At 43.4% G+C, this 23,090-nt stretch overlaps 1 protein-coding gene across 1 annotated transcript; it reads left to right on the top strand.

Annotated features, from left to right (window-relative positions):
• The first annotated feature begins 77 nt into the window (after positions 1-77).
• Positions 78-22,959, top strand: LOC101084521 (putative serine protease 46). Its single transcript, XM_006928682.5, has 5 exons — positions 78-292; positions 2,468-2,645; positions 2,826-3,085; positions 3,891-4,054; positions 22,527-22,959. Exons 1-5 carry the CDS (start codon positions 211-213, stop codon positions 22,773-22,775), a joined length of 933 nt encoding a protein of 310 aa, XP_006928744.4. The 5' UTR covers positions 78-210; the 3' UTR covers positions 22,776-22,959.
• Positions 22,960-23,090: the final 131 nt, after the last annotated feature.

Below are 23,090 nucleotides of genomic sequence, written 5' to 3'. Positions count from 1 at the left end.
GGACCTTGCCATGACCGCACTGTCTCCTTCCCAGGATCCTGCCGCTGCCCTAGCTGGGTGAGCCCTAAACCCTGGGGCAGAGACCCAGTCCCTGCTACCATGAATAAACAAACTGTGAGTTCTAGAATTCTCACACAGTAGAGATGCTCTGCCCCACCCTGCCCCCACGTCCTATTATGAGGGCCAGTGTAGGTCAGGCACCTGCTAGCCATGGCATGTGGGCCAGGAGATCTTCAGAGCCTCACATCTCCATTTTCTTCTGCCAAACTTGGAAATTCCCTCTTTTCAGAAGGTAGGGCTTTTGGGACATGGGAGAGGGGCAGGGGAGGGGGTGTCTTTGCCTGGGTTCTGTCCTCCTTCCTGAATTTGCCCATATCCTGCTGGGCACATCCTCACCAGACTGCACAGTGTACCAACTTAGGGGCCCAGATAGTGTCGAAGCACTTCCAGTTGGCAAGGGTGACCGTGAACATGAAGGAAGAGTCTTGTTAGAAATCGGGGAACAAGCTAACAGACGGGGATCAGATGAGCTTGTTTGGGAGGTGCAATCTAGGAGAACCAGGACTTAGGATGACAATGTGTGAGCTATGAGTGACTGTTCACCCTCTGTAAGGTCTCAACACCCTGTGAGGTGGCCTTTACCAGTGTCTCCATTTCACAACGGGAAACCAAGGCCCAGGGGACTTAGGTGGCTTGTGGAGCCAGGGTTCAATACTGGTTTTCAGTAGACTCTAGCCACTGAGTGTTCCCTGTGTGTGTGATGGTGATGCTGTGTCTATGGCGAGGTTGATCCGCGACACCTCACACCCCCAAACAATCCATCATGGCTCCCCTCTGACTGAACCGCTGTCCTTGGTGCTGGCATCTCCAGGCTGAATCCTGCAAATCCTGTGTAAGGAGGTGGGAGTCTGTGTCTTGGATGTGAGCTCTGAGGACTGTTGTTCCCCGAGCCTGGGGAACACACTGAGGGTGCGGAGTGTGGCGGTGAAGCCCAACCCCGCCCCCTAGGACTGTCACTTTTTAGGTGGTGAGGCTCATTCTGCAAGACCCTGGCTCCATGGGGCCCTCAGCTTTGTGAGAAAGGAGAGGGCAAGCCGCTGGAACTCCTCTTCCCCCCCAAAGTGGAACAGCCCCCATTGGGGCAGGCTGTAATCCAAATCACAAGATAGCCACGGACCTACCACAGCATGTGAGAAGAGCTGGAAATGCGGCTCCCCCTTGGGGGGAAATGGAAAATAGGACAGCAAGCCATTGGATAGGGACATGGGCAAGAGTGGAGCCTTGAGAAAGCAAGGCAGGACAAAACTCAGTGGAGATGTGGGGGCCCGTGGGGAAGACCCTGGTTGAGGGTAAAGGTATTTAGCCGCGGAAGTCTGTGGCAAGGGAGCTGACCATCTACACCTGATGGTACCAGGAGCCCTGGGACATAGCAGAATGAGCCAAAACATCAATGGTGTGTGTGTGGGGGGTGTTTCTGTGAGGCAGGGCACACCAGATGTTTCCACTAATGTGTCGGGGTCATCATAGGCTATTAATCTTGTCTGTTTATCAGTGGACCCCTCCACCGCCATCAGGGACCCTCTCTAGGCAAGGACAGGCCTTGGTTACTGCTGCTGAGTCCCTGATGCCCTGCTTGGCATTGCACACTGAGCTGCTGAGGGAAACAGACTTTCTGGAATCATGCCAGCTTCTGACGTCGTAAACACATGTCTAGCTTTGCCTCCATGAGGATCTGTGACTGCATGTTAGCAGCTTGTTGGCCAGTCCAACCTTGACAGCAGGCTAGATCCAAAAAACCCTTTTTATTTGTCTTTAATCTTGGTCTCCAGCCTTTGCTGCAGAATCTCTCCCTCTCCTGTCCTCGATGTTCAGTTATTAAATACCAGTCCGAGATGGTCCAGTTCAAGATCTCAGTCTTAAACCAGTTCAGCACAGCTCCCTCTTCTCCCACTCCTGCTGTTGGGGGTGGGGCGGGGCAAGGAGGGGGTTGACAAGCATCTCTACTCACTTTCTCATATGGTCACAGAGAGCACACCTCGGGGAGGTGACCTGCGAATGCAGGCGCTGGAGTTGTACCAGGCGACATCACTGTCCATTGCTTTCTGACCACAGCCATAAGCTGTCCTGCTCACTTGTGCCCCATCACTTATCCCTTGACTGGCAACTCACTCCTCGGATGAGTCTCCTCCTTCACTCCCCTAGCCATCTGCTTGTGTAAACGAGCGGGCAGAGAGAAACCCTGGGGGTGGTGGCCGTCCAGTTCCCATTGTGTGGGGGACTGCTTTAACATGTGGGGCATCTGCTGCCTCTAGGCCTTTGTCATTTGCAGGGCTGTATGCGAAGCCCTTCCCCACGTGTGTGGTGGCCAGAATGTGGCTCTCTCTTCCTCGATAGTCTGCTGCCGTGTGCAGTGGTCTTGAGAGTCTGCACAGGCCTGGCATGGCCCCCTTTCTACCTTTTTCCTTAGAGCCCTGGTTCCAGGCCTGTGGTCACACCAACATCGCCTGCAAGATGGTGAAGGGGAAGCTGGTAGAGGTAGGCAAGTGGCCATGGCAGGTGAGCATCCTGTTTCTGGGCGCGTACATCTGCAGCGGCTCCCTCATCCACCATCAGTGGGTCCTCACGGCCGCGCACTGCCTAGAGAGGTCAGTCGGGGTGGCCAGCCGTTCCCAGGGGCTTTGCTTTCTGGCGTGGGGGCTGGTGCCCAGTAGATCTGGGGATCTGGGAGTAGGGGCCTGACTGGGTTACCCTGTGCTCAGTCTGTGTGTCTGCAACCACGTATGGCCTCACTGCTGGCAATCTGCCTCCTACCTATGGCCCTGTAGATCCAAGGACCCCAAAAAGTACTCCGTGAGGGTGGGAGTCCAGCAGGTCTCAGAAAACGGCACTTGGCTCCTGCTCACTCGCATCGTGATCCACGAGGATTTCCACGACCTCCTATCCCAGGACATTGCCCTCCTGAAGCTCAGGGACCCCATCTCCTGGTCCCCCCTCATCCAGCCTGTCTGCCTACCCAACACCAAATTCAAGCTCTCGCTCGGGACCATGTGCTGGGTGATCGGGTGGGGACATAAAAATGAACAAGGTGAGTAAAGGCAGGCAGAGGTCCCAAGACTGCAGACTCTTCGGAACACAGCTCTGACGTGGGCTCGTTTGTTCATTCCCTTCTTCACTCGTTCAGTCCCTCAGTGAACATTCCCGAGCACTTACGCTTGCTACACACTATCCTGACCTTTGCTGATAGGAAGAGATCCATAGTGCTCTAGTGTCAAGGACACACATGGGCTACGTGGGCCTCAGTTCCCAGAGTTAAATCCAGTGCCAACCCCTCACCTTGCAGCATGGCAGGGAAATTAATCCTGGGCCATTAATGGGATTCCCTGTCTACATGGCACATGGGCCATGATCTCAGGAAGTGTTGAGGCACTGGACAGCCATCATACATACTTGTTACCTCAAGGCACCAATAATCCCTGGTTGGTGCCACCCTAGAGTCCTAGAATCGAGGAGTGTTTGTGGGATCCTGCCCTCCAGGGGATGGCACATTTTGGGCTCCTGGGTCTTGACACCTTGGCAGGTAGCCGTGGAGCAGGGTTTCACCCTTGTTGAAACCTGAACTATTGCAGTAGTCTCTCCTGGTCCTCATTCAGGGCTTAGATGCTGCTCTGAGCCCCCTGGGCAGCTTTTGCTTGGTCTTTCTGAGGAGTTTGGGTGTTTCAAAAGTCAGGCTGTGGGATGGGGCCTTTATAAATCACCATCCCGGGACAGTAGCCCTGTCTCACAACCCTGGTGAATGTGGACAACTTCAAGATGGAGATGTGTCAAATAGTTGAAGGGATGATGAGGCAGGATCTCTCTGTCTCTCTCTGTCTCTCTCTCTGTCTCTTCAGAAACCTCAAGTAGCCCCTACAGTCTTCAGGAGGTGGCTGTCAGGATCGTCAGCAACGGTATCTGCCGTCAGCAGTACCAGTTTCTCTTCTTGAAGAAAGAGAAGAAGTTCATTGGGAAGGACACGCTGTGTGCCTCCTCAGAATTGGGCATGGACTCTTGTCAGGTGCGGGGTGTGTGGCCCAGGGGAGGCAGGGGACTTTCAGGGATCGCGTCTTCCTTCTCACACGGCACTGGGTGACCTGAGGAAGGTCTCCTTTCCTCGGCCTTCAGTTTCCAAGTCTGTAAAATAGGGTGAAAAAACTCCTTGTGCCTGTCCACAATAATGGTAATAATGGCAATGCTCTTCAGGTCTCTTGGACATTTCTGAACATCAGTCACATGCCCAGATGGGGGCCCGGTGCTGGCAGAACTGGTTTTCATAAATGGCATCGTTCCGTAAGCGTGTGTCTGTCTCTTGCATCTTCGGTTCAACATTGTTTTTGAGATTTATCCCTATTGAAAAGTGCAGCTCTCATTCATTAATTGACATCTCGAGCTAGGATATTCTCTTGTGACCATGTCACAATTTATACACTCTATTGTTTATAGCATTGAGGTGGTTTTCAGGGTTTTTTTCATATCACAAACTGCTGCTCTGAATATTCTTACACACATCTCCCTATTTACGTGTTCCAGAATTTCTCGACAGGATGTGTCCTGCAGGGAACTGGGGGGTCATAGGCTGTGCATGCCTTCATCTTTAATAGTTTTTGCTGGGGCGGTGGAGGGCTCAGTTGGTGGAGCATCTGACTCTTGGTTCAGCTCAGATCATGATCTCATGGTTCATGAGTTCGATCCCCACATCAGGCTCTGTGCTGACAGCATGGAGCCTGCTTGGGATTCTCTCTCTCTCTCTCTCTCTCTCTGCCCATTCCCTGCTCTCTCTCTCTCGATAGAAAAAAAATATTAAGGGGCGCCTGAGTGGCTCAGTCGGCTGAGTGTCTGACTTTGGCTCAGGTCATGATCTCACGGCTTGTGGGTTCGAGCCCCGCATCAAGCTCTGTGCTGACAGCTCGGAGCCTGGAGCCTGCTTTGGATTCTGTGTCTCCCTCTCTCTCTGTCCCTAACCTACTTGCATTCTGTCCCTGTCTCTCTCAAAAAAATAAATAAAACATTAAAAAAATTAAAATTGTTTTTGCCAATTGTTTTCCAAAGGGATCGTGTTAATCCATATTCTTACATCAGTGTTTGAGAATTCTGTTCCATACTGTTGGCAACATTTTTGGTATTGTCAGACTATAAAACGTTTTCCATCCTGTTAGATGAGAAACAGAGCAATAGTATCCCATTGTGGTTGCAGCGTGTGTCCCCAGTGACCAGTGCAGCTATGCGTCGCTTCCTGTGTGCGTTCTCCATTCGTGATTCTTCTTCTATGAATCACTTGCTCAGCTGTTCTGCACATTTTCTATTGTTTGCCTTTCTCTTTTTATTATATTTTATATTTTGGATCTTGGTTCTGTGTTCCTTGTGTATATGGCCGATACCTTGTCCCGGTTTTTTAATTTATCTTTTCATTATGTTTACACTGTCCTTTGCTGAGCAGCAGTTTAGATTTTATTGAAGTCAAGACCAGATGGACTTAATATACAGAAAAAAAACATATATATGGAACATTCCATCAAAAAACAAAAGACGGCAGCATACACTTCCTTTTCATGTGCACATACAACATTCTCCAGGAGAGCTTGATCACATGTTAGGCCACAAAGCAAGTTTCAGTGAATTCAAGAAGACTGAAACCCTATCAAGCATCTTTTCTGACCACAACAGTATGAAACTAGAGATCAGTGACAAGAAAAAAAAAAAAAAAAAAACAACCCAGAACTGGAGAAAACAGAAACGTGGAGGCTAAACAACACGCTACCAAATAAATAACAGGTCAGTGAAGAAATCAAAGAGGAAATTAAAAAATACCTCGAGACAAATGAAAATGGAAATACAATGGTTCAAAATCTTTGAGATGCAGCAAAAGCAGTTTTTTAAAAAACTTATTAAGTGTTTAATTTTAATTCCAGTATAGTTAACATACAGTGTTATATTAGTTTCAGGTGTACAATATAGTGATTCAACCATTTCATACATCGTGACTCAGTGCTCATTATGATAAGTGTACTCTTAATCCCCTTTATCTGTTCCACCCACCCCCCACCCACCTCCCCTCTGACATGTTTTATTTTAAATGAATACCCTCAGTTAAAGTTACCGCTTTTTTCCAACAAGAACATTTTTTCTACTTGAAGCATATTTCAGAATATATGGTTCTAAAAGATAAATATAAAACATTCCACCCAACAAAAATAGAATACACATTTTCCTCAAGTACACATAGAAGAATCCTCTGGTTAAATCCCACAAAAAGAGACATAATAAATATTACAAATTTAAGAAGACTGAAATCATACCAAGGATAGTTTCCAACCACAGTGGTATAAAACTAAAGATCAACAACGGTAAAACGAAGCTGGAAAGTCTACAATGTGTATATTAAATATTTAATCTGTAAATATTAACACACTACTGCACAAGCAATGGGCCAAATAAGAAATAAAATGGCAAATTAAAATATGTCTCAAAAGAAAGGAAAATACAATATTCCAAAACCTATGGGATGCAGCAAAAGCAGATATTAGAGTAAAATTTATGCTATAAATGCTCGTATAAAGAGGAAAAGTTCAAATAAACAACATTACACCACAAGGAACCAGAAAAAGAAGAAACAGCTGAAATTTAGTAGAAGAAGGAGATAAAAAAATCAGAAATAAATAGAGACCAGAATAAACAATAACATAACACTGAAAGTAATGAGCAGTTTTTCCAAAAAAAATAAACAAAATTGGGAATGCTTTAAAAAGCAGTTCTAAGAGGCAAGTTTATAGTAATGCAGGCCTACATCAAGAAACAAAATCTGAGACGATCTAATTTTACACCTGAAGGAACGAGAATAAGAACAAAGGAAGGAATAAGAACAAAGTAGAAGGAAATAATGAATATTGGAGTGATACAAATAAAACAGAGACTGAAGAAACAATAGAAAAGATCAGTGAAACTAAGAGCTGGCTCTTTGAAAATGTAAAATTGATAAACTTTAGCTAGACTTATCAAGGAAATGAGAGAAGACTCAAAATCAGAAATGAAAGAGAAGTTCAACCAACACCACAGAAATACAAAGAAAATGGATAAATTCCTAGAAGCATACAATCTTCCAAGCATGAGTCAGGAAGAAAAAAAAAAATTGGAACAGGCTGATTACTAGTAGTGAAAGTGAATCAGTAATCAAAAAACTCCCAACAAACAAAAGTCCAGAACCAGATGGCTTCACAGATGAATTCTATCAAACATTTAAAGAAGAGTTAATACCTATCTTTCTTAAAGTATTCCAAAAAATTGAGGAGGAAAGAACGGTTCCAAATTTATTCTACAAGGCCAGCACTACCCTGATACTAAAACCAGACCAAGACACTATAAAAAAAGAAAATTACAGACCAATAGCCCTGATGAAAATAGAAGCAAAAATCCTCAACAAAATATTAGCAAACTGAATTCAATAATACAGGAAAAGGATCATTCACCTGATCAAGTGGATTTGTTCCAGGGATGCAAACATGGTTCAGTATCTGCAAATCAATCAACATGATTTACCACATTAATGAATGAAGGATAAAAATCATATGATCATCTCAACAGATGTAGAAAAAACATTTGACAAAATTCAACATCCATTCATGGTAAAAACTCTTAGCGAAGTGTGTATAGAGGGAAGATGCCTTAACATAATAGAGACCATGTATGACAAACCCACAGCACATCATACTCAGTGGTGAGAAGCAGAAAGCTTTTCCTCTAAGGTCAGGAATGACAAGGATGTTCACTTGCCAATTTATTTATTTTTTATTTTTAAAAATTTCACCTGGTTTTTACTTTATCTTGCTGCTTTTATGCAGCAGAGTACTGAAGATTAGCCACAGCAATCAGGCAAACAAAAGAAATAAAAGGCATCCAAATTAGTAAGGAAAAAGTAAAACTGTCACTATATGCAGATGATATGATACTACATATAGAAACTCCTAAAGACTCCATCAAAAAACTATTAGAGCTAATAAAGAAATTCAGTAAAGTTACAGGATACAAAATATAAAGAAATATGTTGCATTTTTATACACTAAAAATGAAGTAGCAGAAGGAAATTAAGAGAACAGCTCCATTTATCATTGCATCAAAAAGAATAAAATACCTAGGAATAGATTTAACCAAAGGTAAAAGACTTGTACTCTGAAAACTATAAGACACTGATGAAAGAAACTGAAAATAACACAAATAAATGGAAAGATATACCATGCTCATGGACTGGGAGAATTAATCATTAAAATGTCCATACTATCCAAAGCAATCTACAGATCTGATGCAATCCCTATCAAAATACCAATAGTAATTTTTGCAGAATTAGAATAAAAAATACTAAAATTTGTATAAAACCACAAAAGATCCAGAACGGACAAAGCAGTCTTGAGAAAGAAGGAAGAACTGGAGGTATCACAATCCCAGATTTCAGGCTATACTACAAAGCTAGAGTAATCAAAAGAATATGGTACTGAAACAAAAATAGATACAAATCAATAGTTAATCAAAGGAGGCAAGAATATACCATGGGGAAGACTGTCCCTTCAATAAATAATGTTGGGAAAACCAAACAGCTACATGCAAAAGAATGAAACTTGACCACTTTCTTACAACATACACAAAAATGAGCCCCAAATGGATTAAAGATCTAAAGGTAAGACCCCAAGCCATAAAACTCCTAAAAGAAAACATAGGCAGTAAACTCTTGCACATCAGTCTTAGCAATTTGTTGTTGAATCTGCCCCCTCAGGCAAAGCCAACAAAAGCAAAACAAAATTAAGGCACTTGGGACTACATCAAACTAAAAAAACTTCTCACAGCAAAGGAAAACATCAACAAAACGATAAGGCAACCTACTGAATGTGAGAAGGTATTTGCAAATGATATTTTTGAGAAAGGGTTGGTATCCAAAATATGTAAAGAACTCATACAACTCAACACCAAAAACCAAAACCAAAAACCCACCCCCAAAAAAACCCTCCAAAAAACTCAGTCTGATTTAAAAAATGAGCAGAAGACCTGAATAGACATTTTTTTTTCCAAAGAAGACATACAGATGGCTAACAGACACATGAAAAGATGCTCAACATCACTCATCATCAGGGAAATACAACTCAAAACCACGATGAGATACTGCCTCACACGTGTCAGAATGGCTAAAATCAACAACATAAGAAACAACAGGTGTTGGCAAGGATGTGGAGAAAGCGGAACCCTCTTGCACCATTGGTGGGAATGCAAACTGGTGCAGCCACTGTGAAAATAAGTATGGAGTTTCCTCAAGAAGTTAAAAATAGAGCTACTCTATGATTCATTAATTCTCCTGCTGGGCATTTATCTGAAGATAGTGAAAACACTAATTTGAAAAGACATATGCCTCCCTATGTTTATTGCAGCATTATTTACAATAGCCGAGATACGGAAGCAGCCCAAGTGTCCATCCATAGATGAATAGATAAAGAAGACATCCAATGTAGTTTTGGACTTTTTAATTTTCTTTTAAAGCTTATTTTGAGAGAAAGAGAGCACGTGTGAGTGGGGGAGGGGCAGAGAGAGAAGGAGAGAGAGAATCCCAAGCTGACTCTGCACTGTCAGCATGGAGCCCTATGCCGGGCTCGAACTCACAGACCTTGAGACCATGACCTGAGCCAAAATCAAGAGCCTCACACTTAACTGACAGAGCCACCCAGGCGCCCCTTACTTTTTTCTTTTCTAATACAAGTATTTAAGGCTACAAATTCCCCTCTTAGTAAATGCTTTAGCCTAATGCCACATATTTTAATATGTAGCATTTTTACTGTTATCCGGCTCTAAATATTTTCTATAATTCCCATTCTTATTTCATTTTGACCCATGACTTATTTAGAAGTGTGTTTTTTTGATTTTCAAATACATGTGTACTTATTTGTTTTGTTAATGATTTCCAACCCAATTTCTGTGTGGTCATAAAATAGGCTCTATGGCAATACCAGTTAAATGGAATATGTTGTAACTTGCCTGTCAGCCTGGTATGCAGTTAAGTTTTAAACATTTATTTCATTATTACTTATTTCTATTAATTTTTCTTCTGCTTCCTTTGGGCTTGATTTGGTTTTCTTTTTCTGTCTTCTTGGACAAAAGGATTTACCCTTTCTAGTTTTGCATTTGAAGTATTTAAAACCATAAAATCATCTTTTTAAAAAAAATTTTATTTATTTTGAGAGAGAGAGAGAGAGAGAGAGAGAGAGAGAAAGGGACAGAGAGGGAGAGAGAGAATCTCAAGTAGGCTCCACACTGCCTGTGCAGAGCCTGGCACGGGACTTGATCTTATGATCATGACCTGAGCCGAAATCGAGTTAGACGCTTAACTGAGCCACCCAGGTGCCCAAAACTTATCTTTTAACTAAACGTTGGTTTCATCTCTTAAATTCTGTACTGTTGTGAATTCAATTATCACTACCTTACTTAAGAATATATACATAGAGTGTGATTTGAAAGGAAATGGATGCATTGCCTTTAAAAAGTAGTACATAAATGCAAAAATTAGAAAGTGAGACACTCCTATAATCAAACTCTCCAGAAATTTCCACCCTAAGTTATTTAGCTTCTATCCTTAACATTTCTTTTCTATACATATATGAAACCCTAAATAAGTTTTAGGGTTGTTTTCTAGTTTTTATTTATTTCTAACTTTTTTAATATTTATTTTTGAGAGAGACAGAGACAGAGAGCAAGCGGGGGAGGGGCAAAGACACACACACACACACACACACACACAGAATCTGAAGTAGGCTCCAGGCTCTGAGCTGTAAGCACAGAGGCCAACACGGGACTCAAACCCACAAACCGTGAGATCATGACCCGAACGAAGCTGGACGCTTAGCCAACTGAGCCACCCAGGCGCCCCTCTAGTTTTTATTTTTAATGAAAGATTGTATTATAATTTTATTCAACTTTTTTACTTTCACTTGAAATAGATCTTGGACTGTCTTGGACTATCTATATAAATGCCTTTCATTCTCGTTGAATACTGAATAGTAATTCTTTCATATTGCTGTGTCATGATCTATTTAACCATTCTACTGATAGATATCTGAACTCATTTCAATATTTTTCTGCCATGCTAGAGTAAAAATCTTTGTTCATAGATCTTTGCACATTTGTTCAAGTATTTCTCTAAAATAAATTTTTAGAAGTGTAATTACAAGAGCAGTTGTATGCACATTTAACATTTTAAGAGATACAGACAAATTAGCCTCCTCAAATATTTTGACCCATTTACACTAATACCAACAGTATATGAGTGCCCTTTTCTCTACATCATCATCAGCATTAGGCATTATTGTTATTTTAACTTTTGTTCCTCTGGGAGACTAAAACTTTTATTTTTGCTTTAATTTCATGAAATCGAGCAATTTTGTAAATTGCCGGTGCAACAGGATATTAAATAGGAAGTTTCAGTGAAGTCATCAAAATACAGTATGTATCAGGGTTCAAAGATAGTTGTGTGACATTCCACTATGTGTACATACCAAAGGGTCAAGAGAGTAGAGTGGGAGGTGATTTTATAAGGAGGATTTCTCTGGAAAGAGCTGCTCCTGTGTGCTCACCCTTCCCCCTTTAAGGGATGGGGGTGGGGTGTCAGATCTCCCGCGAGGGGTTTCAACAAGATCATTCAGAGACTGTGATATGTGCCCACTCAGGGGCAGAGTCAGCTGTCAATCTGCTCAAGACCCAGAGAGCAGGAAGCACCTGGGGGATAAGCTGGTTTTCTTGCTTCCCCACCCTCCAGCTTTAACTTTGGCAGGTTCAGGAAACAGGTTAGCAAGATGGGGTTGGAGCAGTTGCTGAAGGGAAGGCACAGGAAGGGAGGGGGGAGAGGGGAGCGGATCTGGCTTCCTCCTTCCCAGGAGTCCAAAAGCCTTAGACAGCAGCGGGGAAAAGTTCTTACTTTAAATCAAGTCTGGCGTTGTAATTATTGTGTGGGAACGCATATTCTGATTTCTGAACGGAGATATGTTTATGTGACAGTGTCCTCATAGCGCCTATGATTACATTAATCACAGGGAGCAAAACCTTCTGGTTCTGCCCAAGTGTTTACCCAGGGTCAGAGAAAGAACTCACCTTCTAAATCAATTGTGAAATGACAGAGGGAGTCTAGATAAAGATGCTTGCTGTGTTCAGTGTACCATTTACACTTTTCCCTGCCATTGGCTCATGATTTTCTATTAAACTACTTTTGTTTTTATTGATTTGTCAACATTCTGGATATTATATGCTGTAGTAATTATCAGGAAGGAGCATCATGTCTTTTCAGCTTAATTTAAAATGGTGTATATATATATATGTGTATCTATACACACACACACACACATACATACATACATGTACACATACACGTATGGGGAAAGATTATAAAACAAATATGGTACAACATGAACAATTAGTAAATCTGGGTAAAAATATTACACTTGCAACTTCTCTGTGAGTCTCAAATTATTTCAAAATAAAAAAGTTATTAAAAACTTTGGGAACTGGAAATTTTAACCATTTATAACATGGTTCACAATATTTTGCCCTATTTGTCCATCATTTGCCTTTTTTCAGTGTGGATTTTTTTTTTCCATAGAGTCATTTAAAATTTTATCATTATTTCCCTTGATGATAGTGATTTTTGTGCTAGGCCTAGAAGTACCTTTCCCACCCTAAGATAAATTATTCACTCATACATGTTCTCAATTCTTTTCTTTAAATATTTTAATTTTGTTTCATCTGGAAGGTCGAGAGAAGGCATCCATTTTATTTTTCTCCAAACATAGCCAGTTATGTAAATTATCTTTCATTGAATGCTTTTAATGTGTTTTGGGACAATGAATAGAAATGCCCCCTTTAGGGGAGCCTGGCAGGCTCAGAAGAGTGTGCGACTATTTTTTTTTTTTTTTTAATTTTTAACGCGTATTTATTTTTGAGAGAGAAAGGGAGACAGAGCGTGAACGGGGGACAGAGCGTGAGCAGGGAGGGGCAGAGAGAGAGGGAGACACAGAATCTGTGTCAGCACAGAGCCTAAGAGCCCGATGTGGGTCTCGAACTCACAAACCATGAGATCATGACCTGAGCTGAAGTCAGATGCTCAACCGACTGAGCCACCCAGGTGCCCCGAGCATCCAACTCTTGATTTCAGCTCAGGGTCGTGGGATTGAGCCCTGTATCAGGCCCTGCATTGAGCCCTGAGTGTGGAGCCTGCCTGGAATTCTCTTTCTCCCTCTGCCCTTCTCCCTGGCTCGCACTTGCTCTCTCTAAAATACAAAACAAAGTTCCTTTTTTAAAAAAAGGCACAGTGTTTCCTGGAAGACAGACTAATTGTTCTGAAATATAGTTCTTACACTGTAGTAGACAAGAAAAATAAGAAGTACACATGTTGAAAAGGAGGTAAATTGATTACTGTTTATAGATGATGGTCTCTGGACCTACAAAATTAAAGAGAATCAACTAGATCCAGAAAGGATGCTTGTTACAAGGTAAATAGACACACACACATACACACACACACACACTATATATGTATATATATATATATATATGTATATACACACACATTTGTAAATATATATATTTACCTTGTATATATATGTATTGTAAATATATATATTTAAATATATATATATTTACCTTGTATATATACATATTGTAAATATATATATATTTAAATATATATATTTACCTTGTATGTATATACATGTATTTGTATATACATATACATATATATTGTGTATATATATATTACCTTATAATATATTTACCTTGTGTATATATATACATATATATATAGTATGTGTATACATAAATATATAGAAATATATATAATGTATATATATAAATATGTATATATAAATGTATATATATTTAAGCAGAAAATATAATGAAAGAAAACATATTGCTCACAGCAGACATACAAAACACATAAGCATATACTTAAGCAGCATCAGGCAGTAACTATATGGAGAAAGCTGTAAACCCCTCGCTCTAGACAGAAAGAAATAGAACAAAATAGTCTATTTTCCCTAAGTTAATCTATTAATTTCCACCAACATTGCCACATGATTTTCTTTTTGACATTATTCTAAAATTGTTCAGTTGGAATGAACGTGGGAGAACAGCCAGGCAAATTCTTTAAAAGGAGGATAATGAAGGAGGACTTGCCTTACCACATACAAAAGAAAAACAAGAATTCAAAAGCTACAATAATTTAAGAGTGGTGTTGGCAAAGGAATGAGACTGCAAGAGGCAGAAACAGACCAAAACAAGATGGGAATGTAGGATATAATAAAGGGGGCATTTCTTTTTTCTTTCTTTTTTTTTAAGGTTTTATTTTTAAGTGGTCTCTATACTCACTGTGGGGCTCCAACTCACAACCCTGAGATCAAGAGTCGCACACTCTTGGGGCGCCTGGGTGCCTCAGTCAATTAAGCATCCAACTTCGGCTCAGGTCACCATCTCACGGTTTGTGAGTTCAAGCCCCGCATTGGGCTCTCGGGCTCTGTGCTGACACAGATTCTGTGTCTCCCTCTCTCTCTGCCCCTCCCCCGTTCATGCTCCATCTCTCTCTCTCTCTCTCTCCAAAAATAAATCAACATTAAAAAAAATAAAAATAAAATAGAGTTGGATGCTCAAGCGACTGAGCCACCCAGCATCCCATATGCCATTTTGTTTTAAGTTTGTTTCTTGTTCAACAGCATAAACCTGGATGCTGTTTTTGTTGGTACATCTGGGAGAATATCCTTTAATCCACTTACCAAAAAGAATGTTGCGCTTTGTTCCCCCACCTTGCCTTTTGGGTTGATTTTGTTTTCCACTCCACCTTTCTGCTGTTGGTTTGCAATTTGTCATGTCTCAATTTCAGTCTGCTACCGGTCACCTTGCATTTTCCGTGCTCATATTTAACATTTAATATTAATATATGAACACCCAGAGTTCATTGGCATCTTCAGCTTCCTCCTCAGCAGGATGAGACCTTCCTTTCATTTTCACTTTCTTCACTTCCATCCCCAGACTCATCCTCTTGTTGAAAAGGGTGAGCTGTACTCTTCTGTTCTACCTAAGAGTTTTTAGTTGACTCTCTGGGGCTTTCCAGGCCTACACTCCTATGAGCTGCCATTAGCAATCATGTTGCCTCTTTTATTTCCACGATATTTACTTTTTTCATTGCCTTGGGCACTTCTCCTCTGAACAACCTGGAACGGAGCTGTGTTTTTTCTTGTTGCCGACCTTCCTGGACGCGCTTCTCACACTTGATCATGAAGCGTGGTGCTCATCTGGCATATCGTCTTTCAGGGAGAGAGCCACTCCTTCCTGTTCCGCTATGGCATTTTTACTCCAGGAATGAATGCCCTGCTTCCTAACATGTGTTTTCTGTAGCTGTCAGGATGACTCCATGCTCTGATGGGATGTGCTGAGTCAGCTCCATGAACAGATTCCCTCAGGTCTGTGTCCCCTGCGTGCAGGATCGCCCTCCCCGCTCATGGTGTACTTTATTTTCCCTTCATAGGTCGGATTCAGATTTATAATGTCTTGTTTTAGAACGTGTTTCATTTGTTCCTTCATCCAACAGACACCCCGTGCTGGGCTCTGGGCCAGGCACAGGACAGTGTGGGTGCAGGGCCCAGGAAGGGTACTGGCCTGGGAAGGGAGTGTCCCGTGGGGCACCATCCACACAGCACGACCCACACGGCCTTTGTGTTTTGTCTTCTTCCTCCAGTGAGGCTGGGCTCCTTTTAAAGGCGTGTGGAGAGAGGCACCCCCTGTATCAAGGCATAGAATCAAGACTACGCTTCCCTTGAAAAATATTAGTCCATGTTCTGGAACATTTGAAAAACATAAATTACCTGCTCCTTGAATGCCGGGGAGAAGTTACCCAGGAAACCACGTGGGCCTGTTTTCCTTTGAGGGGTAGTTTGTGGACAGTATTTCAAGTTGTTTTGCCCATGGTTATTGGACTTACATGATTTGCATTTTCTTAGAAATTACTCATTTCATCCAGAATTTAAATACGTAAAGAGGAAGTTACATTCTTCAGATTCTGAGGGAGTGCATTTTCCCTGGATGCAGTTCTAGCCTCTTTTCTACTCATGCCACAAAGTATTTGCATCTCCTTCTCTTTCTGTTTTTCTTGGAAAGATTTACAAGGTGCTAATCAATTTTGTTGTTAAAAAAATTTTTTTTTAGTGTTTATTTTTTGAGAGAGAGTCAGAGCGTGAGCAGGGGAGGGGCAGAGAGAGAGGGAGACACGGAATCTGAAGCAGGCTCCAGGCTCTGAGCTGTCAGCACAGCCGATGCGGGGCTCGAACTCACGGACCGCAAGATCATGACCTGAGCCGAAGTCAGACGCTCAACCGACTGAGCCACCCACCCTCCCCCTATTTTGTTGTTTTTGCAGAATGACCTCTTGATTTAACTTCTCAAGGCTATGATTTTCTGCTCTCTAATGCATGGATGTTCTCCTTTTTGTCTTTATTAATTCCTTTTCAAGTGTCTTGAGCTGAATGTGCAGGGATACATAATTGATGATAATAATGGATAACTTAGTTTCGTTCTCTCTTGTTCGGTAAAAATATTTAGACTGAGACTCTTCCGTGTGCAGTTCAGGCCCCTAACCCCCGGACTTTGCCACATGTGGTATTCTTTTTGCCCTACACAACAATCGTGGATTTTAATTCTGTTTTTACTTGAACATTTTTGAAAATTAACTTTTCCTTTGATGGGGTAGTTCCCATTTTGTTATGAGCTCTGGTTTTATTTCCTTGTGGTAAGAGAATGTCCATTTTTGAGATTTCTCTCTCTGTCCACTATTTTGAGTTCTCTTTTTCTCTGAGCTCCCAGAGTCCAGTAAATCTCTCTTGGGGAACGGCCCTCACGTTATCATTAGCTTGATTATCAGCGTCTTGATTTTCCCCTTCATCTTTCATATTCTTGCCCTGCAAAGGCACCTACTCAAATCTCTTTCTTACATCTCTTTAAAGATGTCTGTATCTCTGAAAAATGCATAGTGTTGCTGAATGTGTATTTAAACTTGCATAAATGATATTGTGCTACATATCCCCTCCCGTATTTGTTTGCTGAGGAGTCTCAATTTGTTAGAGAATCCACATGAAATGGTTTTATTTTTTCAAGTCACTCCCCGCCACATGTCCTATGTCAAAGCTTCTTCCCTCCCCCAAACATCATTTGGGGCAGAGTATACAGTTTTCAGTCACTTTTAGTTACTATACGCCCTGTCTGATTACAAGTCTCGATTTAAAAATCAATTTGATTTAAACCTTGCCAAGTTCGACCACATCTCCCTCCTCCAGTGCTCCTGGGGGATGAGGGGTTCCCTGCCTTGCCAAACTGTCAGGGAGCTGGCAACTGGAGTGGACACTCTTGTGTCTCCCTCAACTCTTTTTCTACCTCAGCTTTTTTTTTTTCAACTCTTTTTTTTAAGTTTATTTATTTTGAGAGAGAGAGAGAGAGAGAGAGAGAGAGAGAGAGCATGAGAGGGCATGTGCACAAGCCGGGCAGGAGAAAGGGAGTGAGAGAATCCCAAGCAGGCTCCACACCAGCGCCGTGGAGCCTGACGTGGGGCTCAATCTCACAAACCATGAAATCATGACCTGAGCCGAAACCAAGAGTCAGACGCTCAACTGACTGAGCCACCCAGGTGCCCCATTTTTCCCCAATTCTATATGCATGATCACTGCTTCCCCATCCCCTCACTTTCAATCTGCATGCATCTTTCAATCTGAAATGAGTCCCTTGTAGGCAGTATACAGATGGCTCTTGTTTTTTTTGTCTGTTCCGTCACTGAATGTGACAGAGCATTTAGTCCATTTACATTCTAAGTAATTAGTGGTAGCTGTGTATGTGTTGCCATTTCGTTAACTTGTTTTATGATTTTTGTAGTTCTCTGATTTTTTTCTTCTCGTACTCTCTTCTCTCACAGTTTGCTGGCTTTTAGATATGCTTGGCTTCCTTTCTTTTTGTTTTTTGCATATCTATGACCAGCTTTTGATGTGTGTTTGCCATTAGAGTTGTATGTAACATCTTCTGCATATAGCAGTCTATATGAAGTTGATGGTTACCTAAGTTTGAACCCATTCTTTCTTCTTCTCCCCGCTAGCACCCCACATTTTAGGTAGATGGTGTCATACTTTACATCCTTTTATTTTGTGAGTCCCTTGACTGATTTTTATAGATATAGTTTTTTACTGCTTTTGTGGTTCCTACTTTTCTTACTCCCGCTTATGGTCTTTCCTTTCCACTTAAAGCATCCCCTTTAACGTTTCGTATAGGGCTGGCTTGGTGGTCCACCCCCATCAACCTTCAGTTTGTTCTCTGTATTTAAGAGTCTCTGATGGTTTGCCTCCCTCTCTGTTGGTAACTGTTTTTTTCTTTCCCTTCCCCCATGGTCTTCTGTTAAGTTTCTCAACTTCCACATGTGAGTGAAATCATATGATATTTGTCTTTCTCTGACTGACTTATTTCACTCAGCATAACACCCTCCAGTTCCATTCATGATGTTGCAAATGGCAAGATTTAATTCTTTTTCATTACCTAGTGGTAGTCCATTGTATGTATATACCACATCTTCTTTTTTTTTTTAATGTTTACTTATTTTTGAGAGGTATAGAGACAGTGCACGAGCAGGGAACGGGCAGAGAGAGAGGGAGACACAGAATCCGAAGCAGGCTCCAGGCTTCGAGCTGTCAGCACAGAGCCTGACATGGGGCTTGAACTCATGATCCACATGATCATGACCTGAGCCGAAGTTGGTTGCTCAACCGACTGAGCCACCCAGGGGCCCCGATACCACATCATTCATTAGTTGATGGACATTTGGGCTCTTTCCATAATTTGGCTATTGTTGATAGCGCTGCTATAAACATTGGGGTGCATGTTCCCCTGTGAATCAGCATTCCTGTATCCTTTGGATAGATTCCCAGTGGTGCTATCGTTGAGTTGTAGGGTAATTCTATTTTTAATTTTTTGAGGAACCTCCACACTGTTTTCCAGAGTGACTGCACCAGTTTGCATGCCCACCAACAATGCAAGAGGGTTCCATTTTCTCCACATCCTCATCACCATCTGTTGTTTCCTGAGTTGTTAACTTTAGCCACTCTGACTGGTGTGAGGTGGTATCTCAATGTGGTTTTGATTTGTATTTCCCTGATGATGAGTGATGTTGAGCATCTTTTCATGTGTCTGTTGGCCACTTGTATTTTTCTCTCTCCTGTTCAGCTTGATTGCTTTCCATAATTCTGTACTCCAGGTCACTGATCCATTCTTCTGCTTCCTCTAGTCTACTATTAATTCCCTCTAATGTATTTTAAATTTCATTTATTTGAGTTTTTTTTTTTTTTAATCTCTGATGGATTCTTTTTTGTTTTCTGTCTCTTTGTTGAGGGAGTCACTGGGGTCCTCCAATCTTTTGTCAAGTCCAATGAGTATCTTTATGACCATTACTTTGAATTCTCTATCAGACATATTATCTCTATTTTGTGTAGCTCCCTTGCTGTGATTTTGTCCTCCTGTTCTTTCACTTGGGACATATTCCTCTGTTTCCTCATTTTGTCTAACTCTCTGTGTCTGTTTCTTTGTGTTAGGAAAGTCAGCTGTGTCTCCTGTTCTTGAAAGTAGCAAACTTATGAAGAAGAGGTCCTGTTGTGCCCTGCACTGCAATATCCCCTGTTCACCAGAACCTGGCACTTCAGGGGTGTCCCCTATGTGTGTTGTGTGCACCCGACTGTTGTGGCTGAGCCATGTTTGCCTTCAGTCCAGTCACCTGCAATGGCCCTCTTTGCCTGTTGTGGGTAGGGTTTGGTCTCTGTGTTGTTAGTGGGTCAGCCTGGGGCTGCCTTCAGCTTGAGTTGAGTCAGTCCAGGCGTTTGCAAGAACTGTGGTAGCACTGAATCGCTGGGTATTTTCCCTGTGTCATCCCCTGAAAACTTTCGTCAGTGGGTGGGGCCTGCTGTCAGATCAGATGTCTGCCCTCAGTCCACTGCTGGGACCGCTGATGGACTGGTATGTGTGGTTATCTTCCCCTCTCCCTGGGGCAGGAGTCACCTTGGAGTGGTACTGGCACCCTGCTAGGCTGTGGCACTGCTTTGGATTGTCTCCTGCCAAGGGCGTGTTGGAGGGAGTGTGTCTATAGGAGAATGTGGTGTGGGGCGCCCAATGCCGGCAAGGCCTGTGCTCGTCGCTGCGGGAGGATGAGCTGTGGCTGCCTGGGAAAACTGCTGAGGCCAGCTGGGATAGAGGGGGCGTGTCCATAGGAGAATGCAGGGGTGAATGCAGGGGTTTGCACCTAGTTTGCAAACTAGGTGGAGAGTGTTCTCAATGAGCTGGTTCCTGCAGGTGTCCGTATATCTAGGCTGGGGGGTAGGAGAGGCAGGCGGCACCTGCCAGCCCTTTTGTTCCTGGAGAAGTCTCCCAAAGATCCCTGCCCCTCCAGCACACACTGTGAGATTAGTAAGTACGTCTCCTTTTCATATACCCTAGGTGTTTTTTAAGCTGCTCCTTCTGTGCTGTATCTCCCTGGCTGTTTGTTATGCCATCTCTTTAAGAGCAAAGACTCAGTTTCCTATTACCCTCTGGCTCTCCCAGAGCTGAGCCACTGATTTTTAAAGTTCTGGTAAGCTCTACTGCTTGTAAGAACCAACAAAGTTAGGCCCCTCTAGTTTTCAAAGCCAAATGCATGAGGATGATTCATTTTCCCAGTGGGGATCCCCTATGCCTGGGGTGCCTGGTGTGGGGTCTGCTCCTCTCCCTGCCCTGCACCTGTGGCATCCCTTCCTCCCATAGACAGTATTGCAGGTCAGTTTGGCTCCTGATTGGCTGTCCACCCTTCCTACCCTCTTCAAGGTGACCTTTTCTCTGCATTTAGCTGTGGTGAGTCTGTTCTGCCAGGCTTTGGGTCATTTTCTGGTTTCTTTACTCTGATGTGGGTGTTCTCTAGGTGTATCCGTGGGACGAGGTGAGCCCAGGATCCTCCTACTCCCATCACCTTCCCCGGAAGTCTCCCAAGTCTCTTTCTCTGCTTGTTACTGTTCAGGGTGTCCTTACATATACTAAATATTGACCTCTAGTTGGTTTTAGACCGAATAAATGCCCTATCTTAATTCATCATCTATCTTCAATGAGATATGGTGTCCTTCACTGAACAGTCATAAATTTGATGTACTTAAGCCCAACACATCTCCCTTCTTCAAGTTTGTGGGTTTTGAGTCTTATGTAATTTTTTAAAAAATGTTTATTTTTGAGAGAGAGAGAGAGAGAGAGAGAGAGAGAGAGAGAGAGAATGAGTGGGGGAGGGACAGAGAGAGAGGGAGACACGGAATCCGAAGCAGGCTCCAGGCTCTGAGCTGTCGGCACAGAGCCCGACACGGGGCTCGAACTCACGGACCGTGAGATCATGACTTGAGCCAAAGTCAGATGCTTAACCGACTGAGCCACCCAGGTGCCCCGAGTTTCGTTTTAAAACATATGCTTCGGGGTGCCGGGTGGCTCAGTCGGTTAAGCGTCCGACTTTGGCTCAGGTCATGATCTCACGGTCCGTGAGTTCGAGCCCCGCGTCGGGCTCTGTGCCGACAGCTCAGAGCCTAGAGCCTGCTTTGGATTCCTTGTCTCCCTCTCTCTCTGCCCCTCCCCCACTCATGCTCTGTCTCTTTCACTCTCAAAAATGAATAAATGTTAAAAAAAAATTTAAAAAACCATATGCTTCATCTTAAGTCAAAGTCATGATCCTACATGTTTTTAATGAGCTTTACCTTTTTAACTTTTCACATTGAGGGTTTTAATTCCTCTGAGGTTTTGTTATGGCAGGCAGGCCCCAAGACCACCTTTCCCAGAACTTTCTGGAACATGTGCCACATCTCCTCACATGCAGACATCAGGTTGGCTCTCCATTGCATGATTGGTCAATTTTCCTATTTTTATGCCAGTGCCAGTTTCTGTAATCACAGCTTTGAAATATATCTAACTCTCTGCTAGGTCAAATCTACCACCAGCTGGACTCTCCAATTTGCTCTTTTTTCTCAGACCTGTCATGGAATTCATGGCCCAGTGTCCTTCCATATCAACTTTAGAATGCTTTGCACAACAAGGAGGGGGCTGGTTTGCATTTCAAACCGCTCACTCTGCAAGCAGGAGTATAGGAAAGAAGGTGGTCAAGGGCAACACCTTGGAGGCCTCCCACGAGTTAAGGAAGGACAGAGGTAGAGGACCCGGGGGTTCTGGTCAGAGAGGTCGCAGGAGAAGGGAGAGAGAGGCCAGTGTGGTCCTGAGCCGGGGCCCCGGTGCCGAGCTTCTGTGCCACAGAGCAGGCTCATAGCCATGTGACCAGGGACAGCACTTGCCTAACGCAGCTCATGCTAAGCCTATGGCCCAGGAAGGTGTGAATTTCGGCAGGGCCTGCAGCGAGGCTCTCCCCTCCTGCCGCCTCCTTCACGTCTCCCCCCTCCCCTCCACAGGCTAACTCTGGCAGCCCCCTCGTGTGTCAGGTGAACAACTCCTGGATCCAGGTGGGGGTGGTGAGCTGGAGCTTTCGCTGCAACCGGCGACGCTTCCCAAGCATCTATACCAGCACCCCCCACTTCACCTACTGGATCCAGAAGCAGATCAGTGACATGAGGTTCATCAGCAGGGCCAGCGCTGCCTCCCTGAGCCCGGTCACTGGCCACATCCTGCTGGTGTCCTTGGGCTCCATGTGGCTCCTGTGAGCGGTGTTTCCAGGGCAGGCCCGCCCGGAGGCCACTTCTTCCTCCCTCCGTCTGCCCTCAGGAGAAGTGGAGACCCAGGGGACACGTGACATCAGGGCAGAGCGCCCTTGGGGGAGGGTCCAAGAGCTGCTGTGTTCAGAGTTGTTCAATGAAGATGCTCTTGAGTTTTGCACCACAGAAATCATCATCTTTCTTCTTGACTGTGGCCAGAACCCTCCGGAGCCTCCGCAGCCCCGGGGGGCCTGTCTGTCCTCTCAAGGGGAGCCTTTCCTGAGGGGCTTACTTGTGCTTTGTGCTGGCCATGTTTTCCCCCTC

The sequence above is a fragment of the Felis catus genome, chromosome A2 (genome assembly GCF_018350175.1).
Source record: "Felis catus isolate Fca126 chromosome A2, F.catus_Fca126_mat1.0, whole genome shotgun sequence".
Taxonomy (NCBI): Eukaryota; Metazoa; Chordata; class Mammalia; order Carnivora; family Felidae; genus Felis; species Felis catus.
This window is presented reverse-complemented; position numbering and strand designations above follow the sequence as displayed.

Coding starts and splice junctions, on each gene's coding strand:
- LOC101084521 (XM_006928682.5), top strand. CDS start 211: ATGGCATGTGGGCCAGGAGATCTTCAGAGCCTCACATCTCCATTTTCT. Junction 293..2,467: donor AAATTCCCTCTTTTCAGAAG/GTAGGGCTTTTG, acceptor CTTTTTCCTTAG/AGCCCTGGTTCCAGGCCTGT. Junction 2,646..2,825: donor GCCGCGCACTGCCTAGAGAG/GTCAGTCGGGGT, acceptor ATGGCCCTGTAG/ATCCAAGGACCCCAAAAAGT.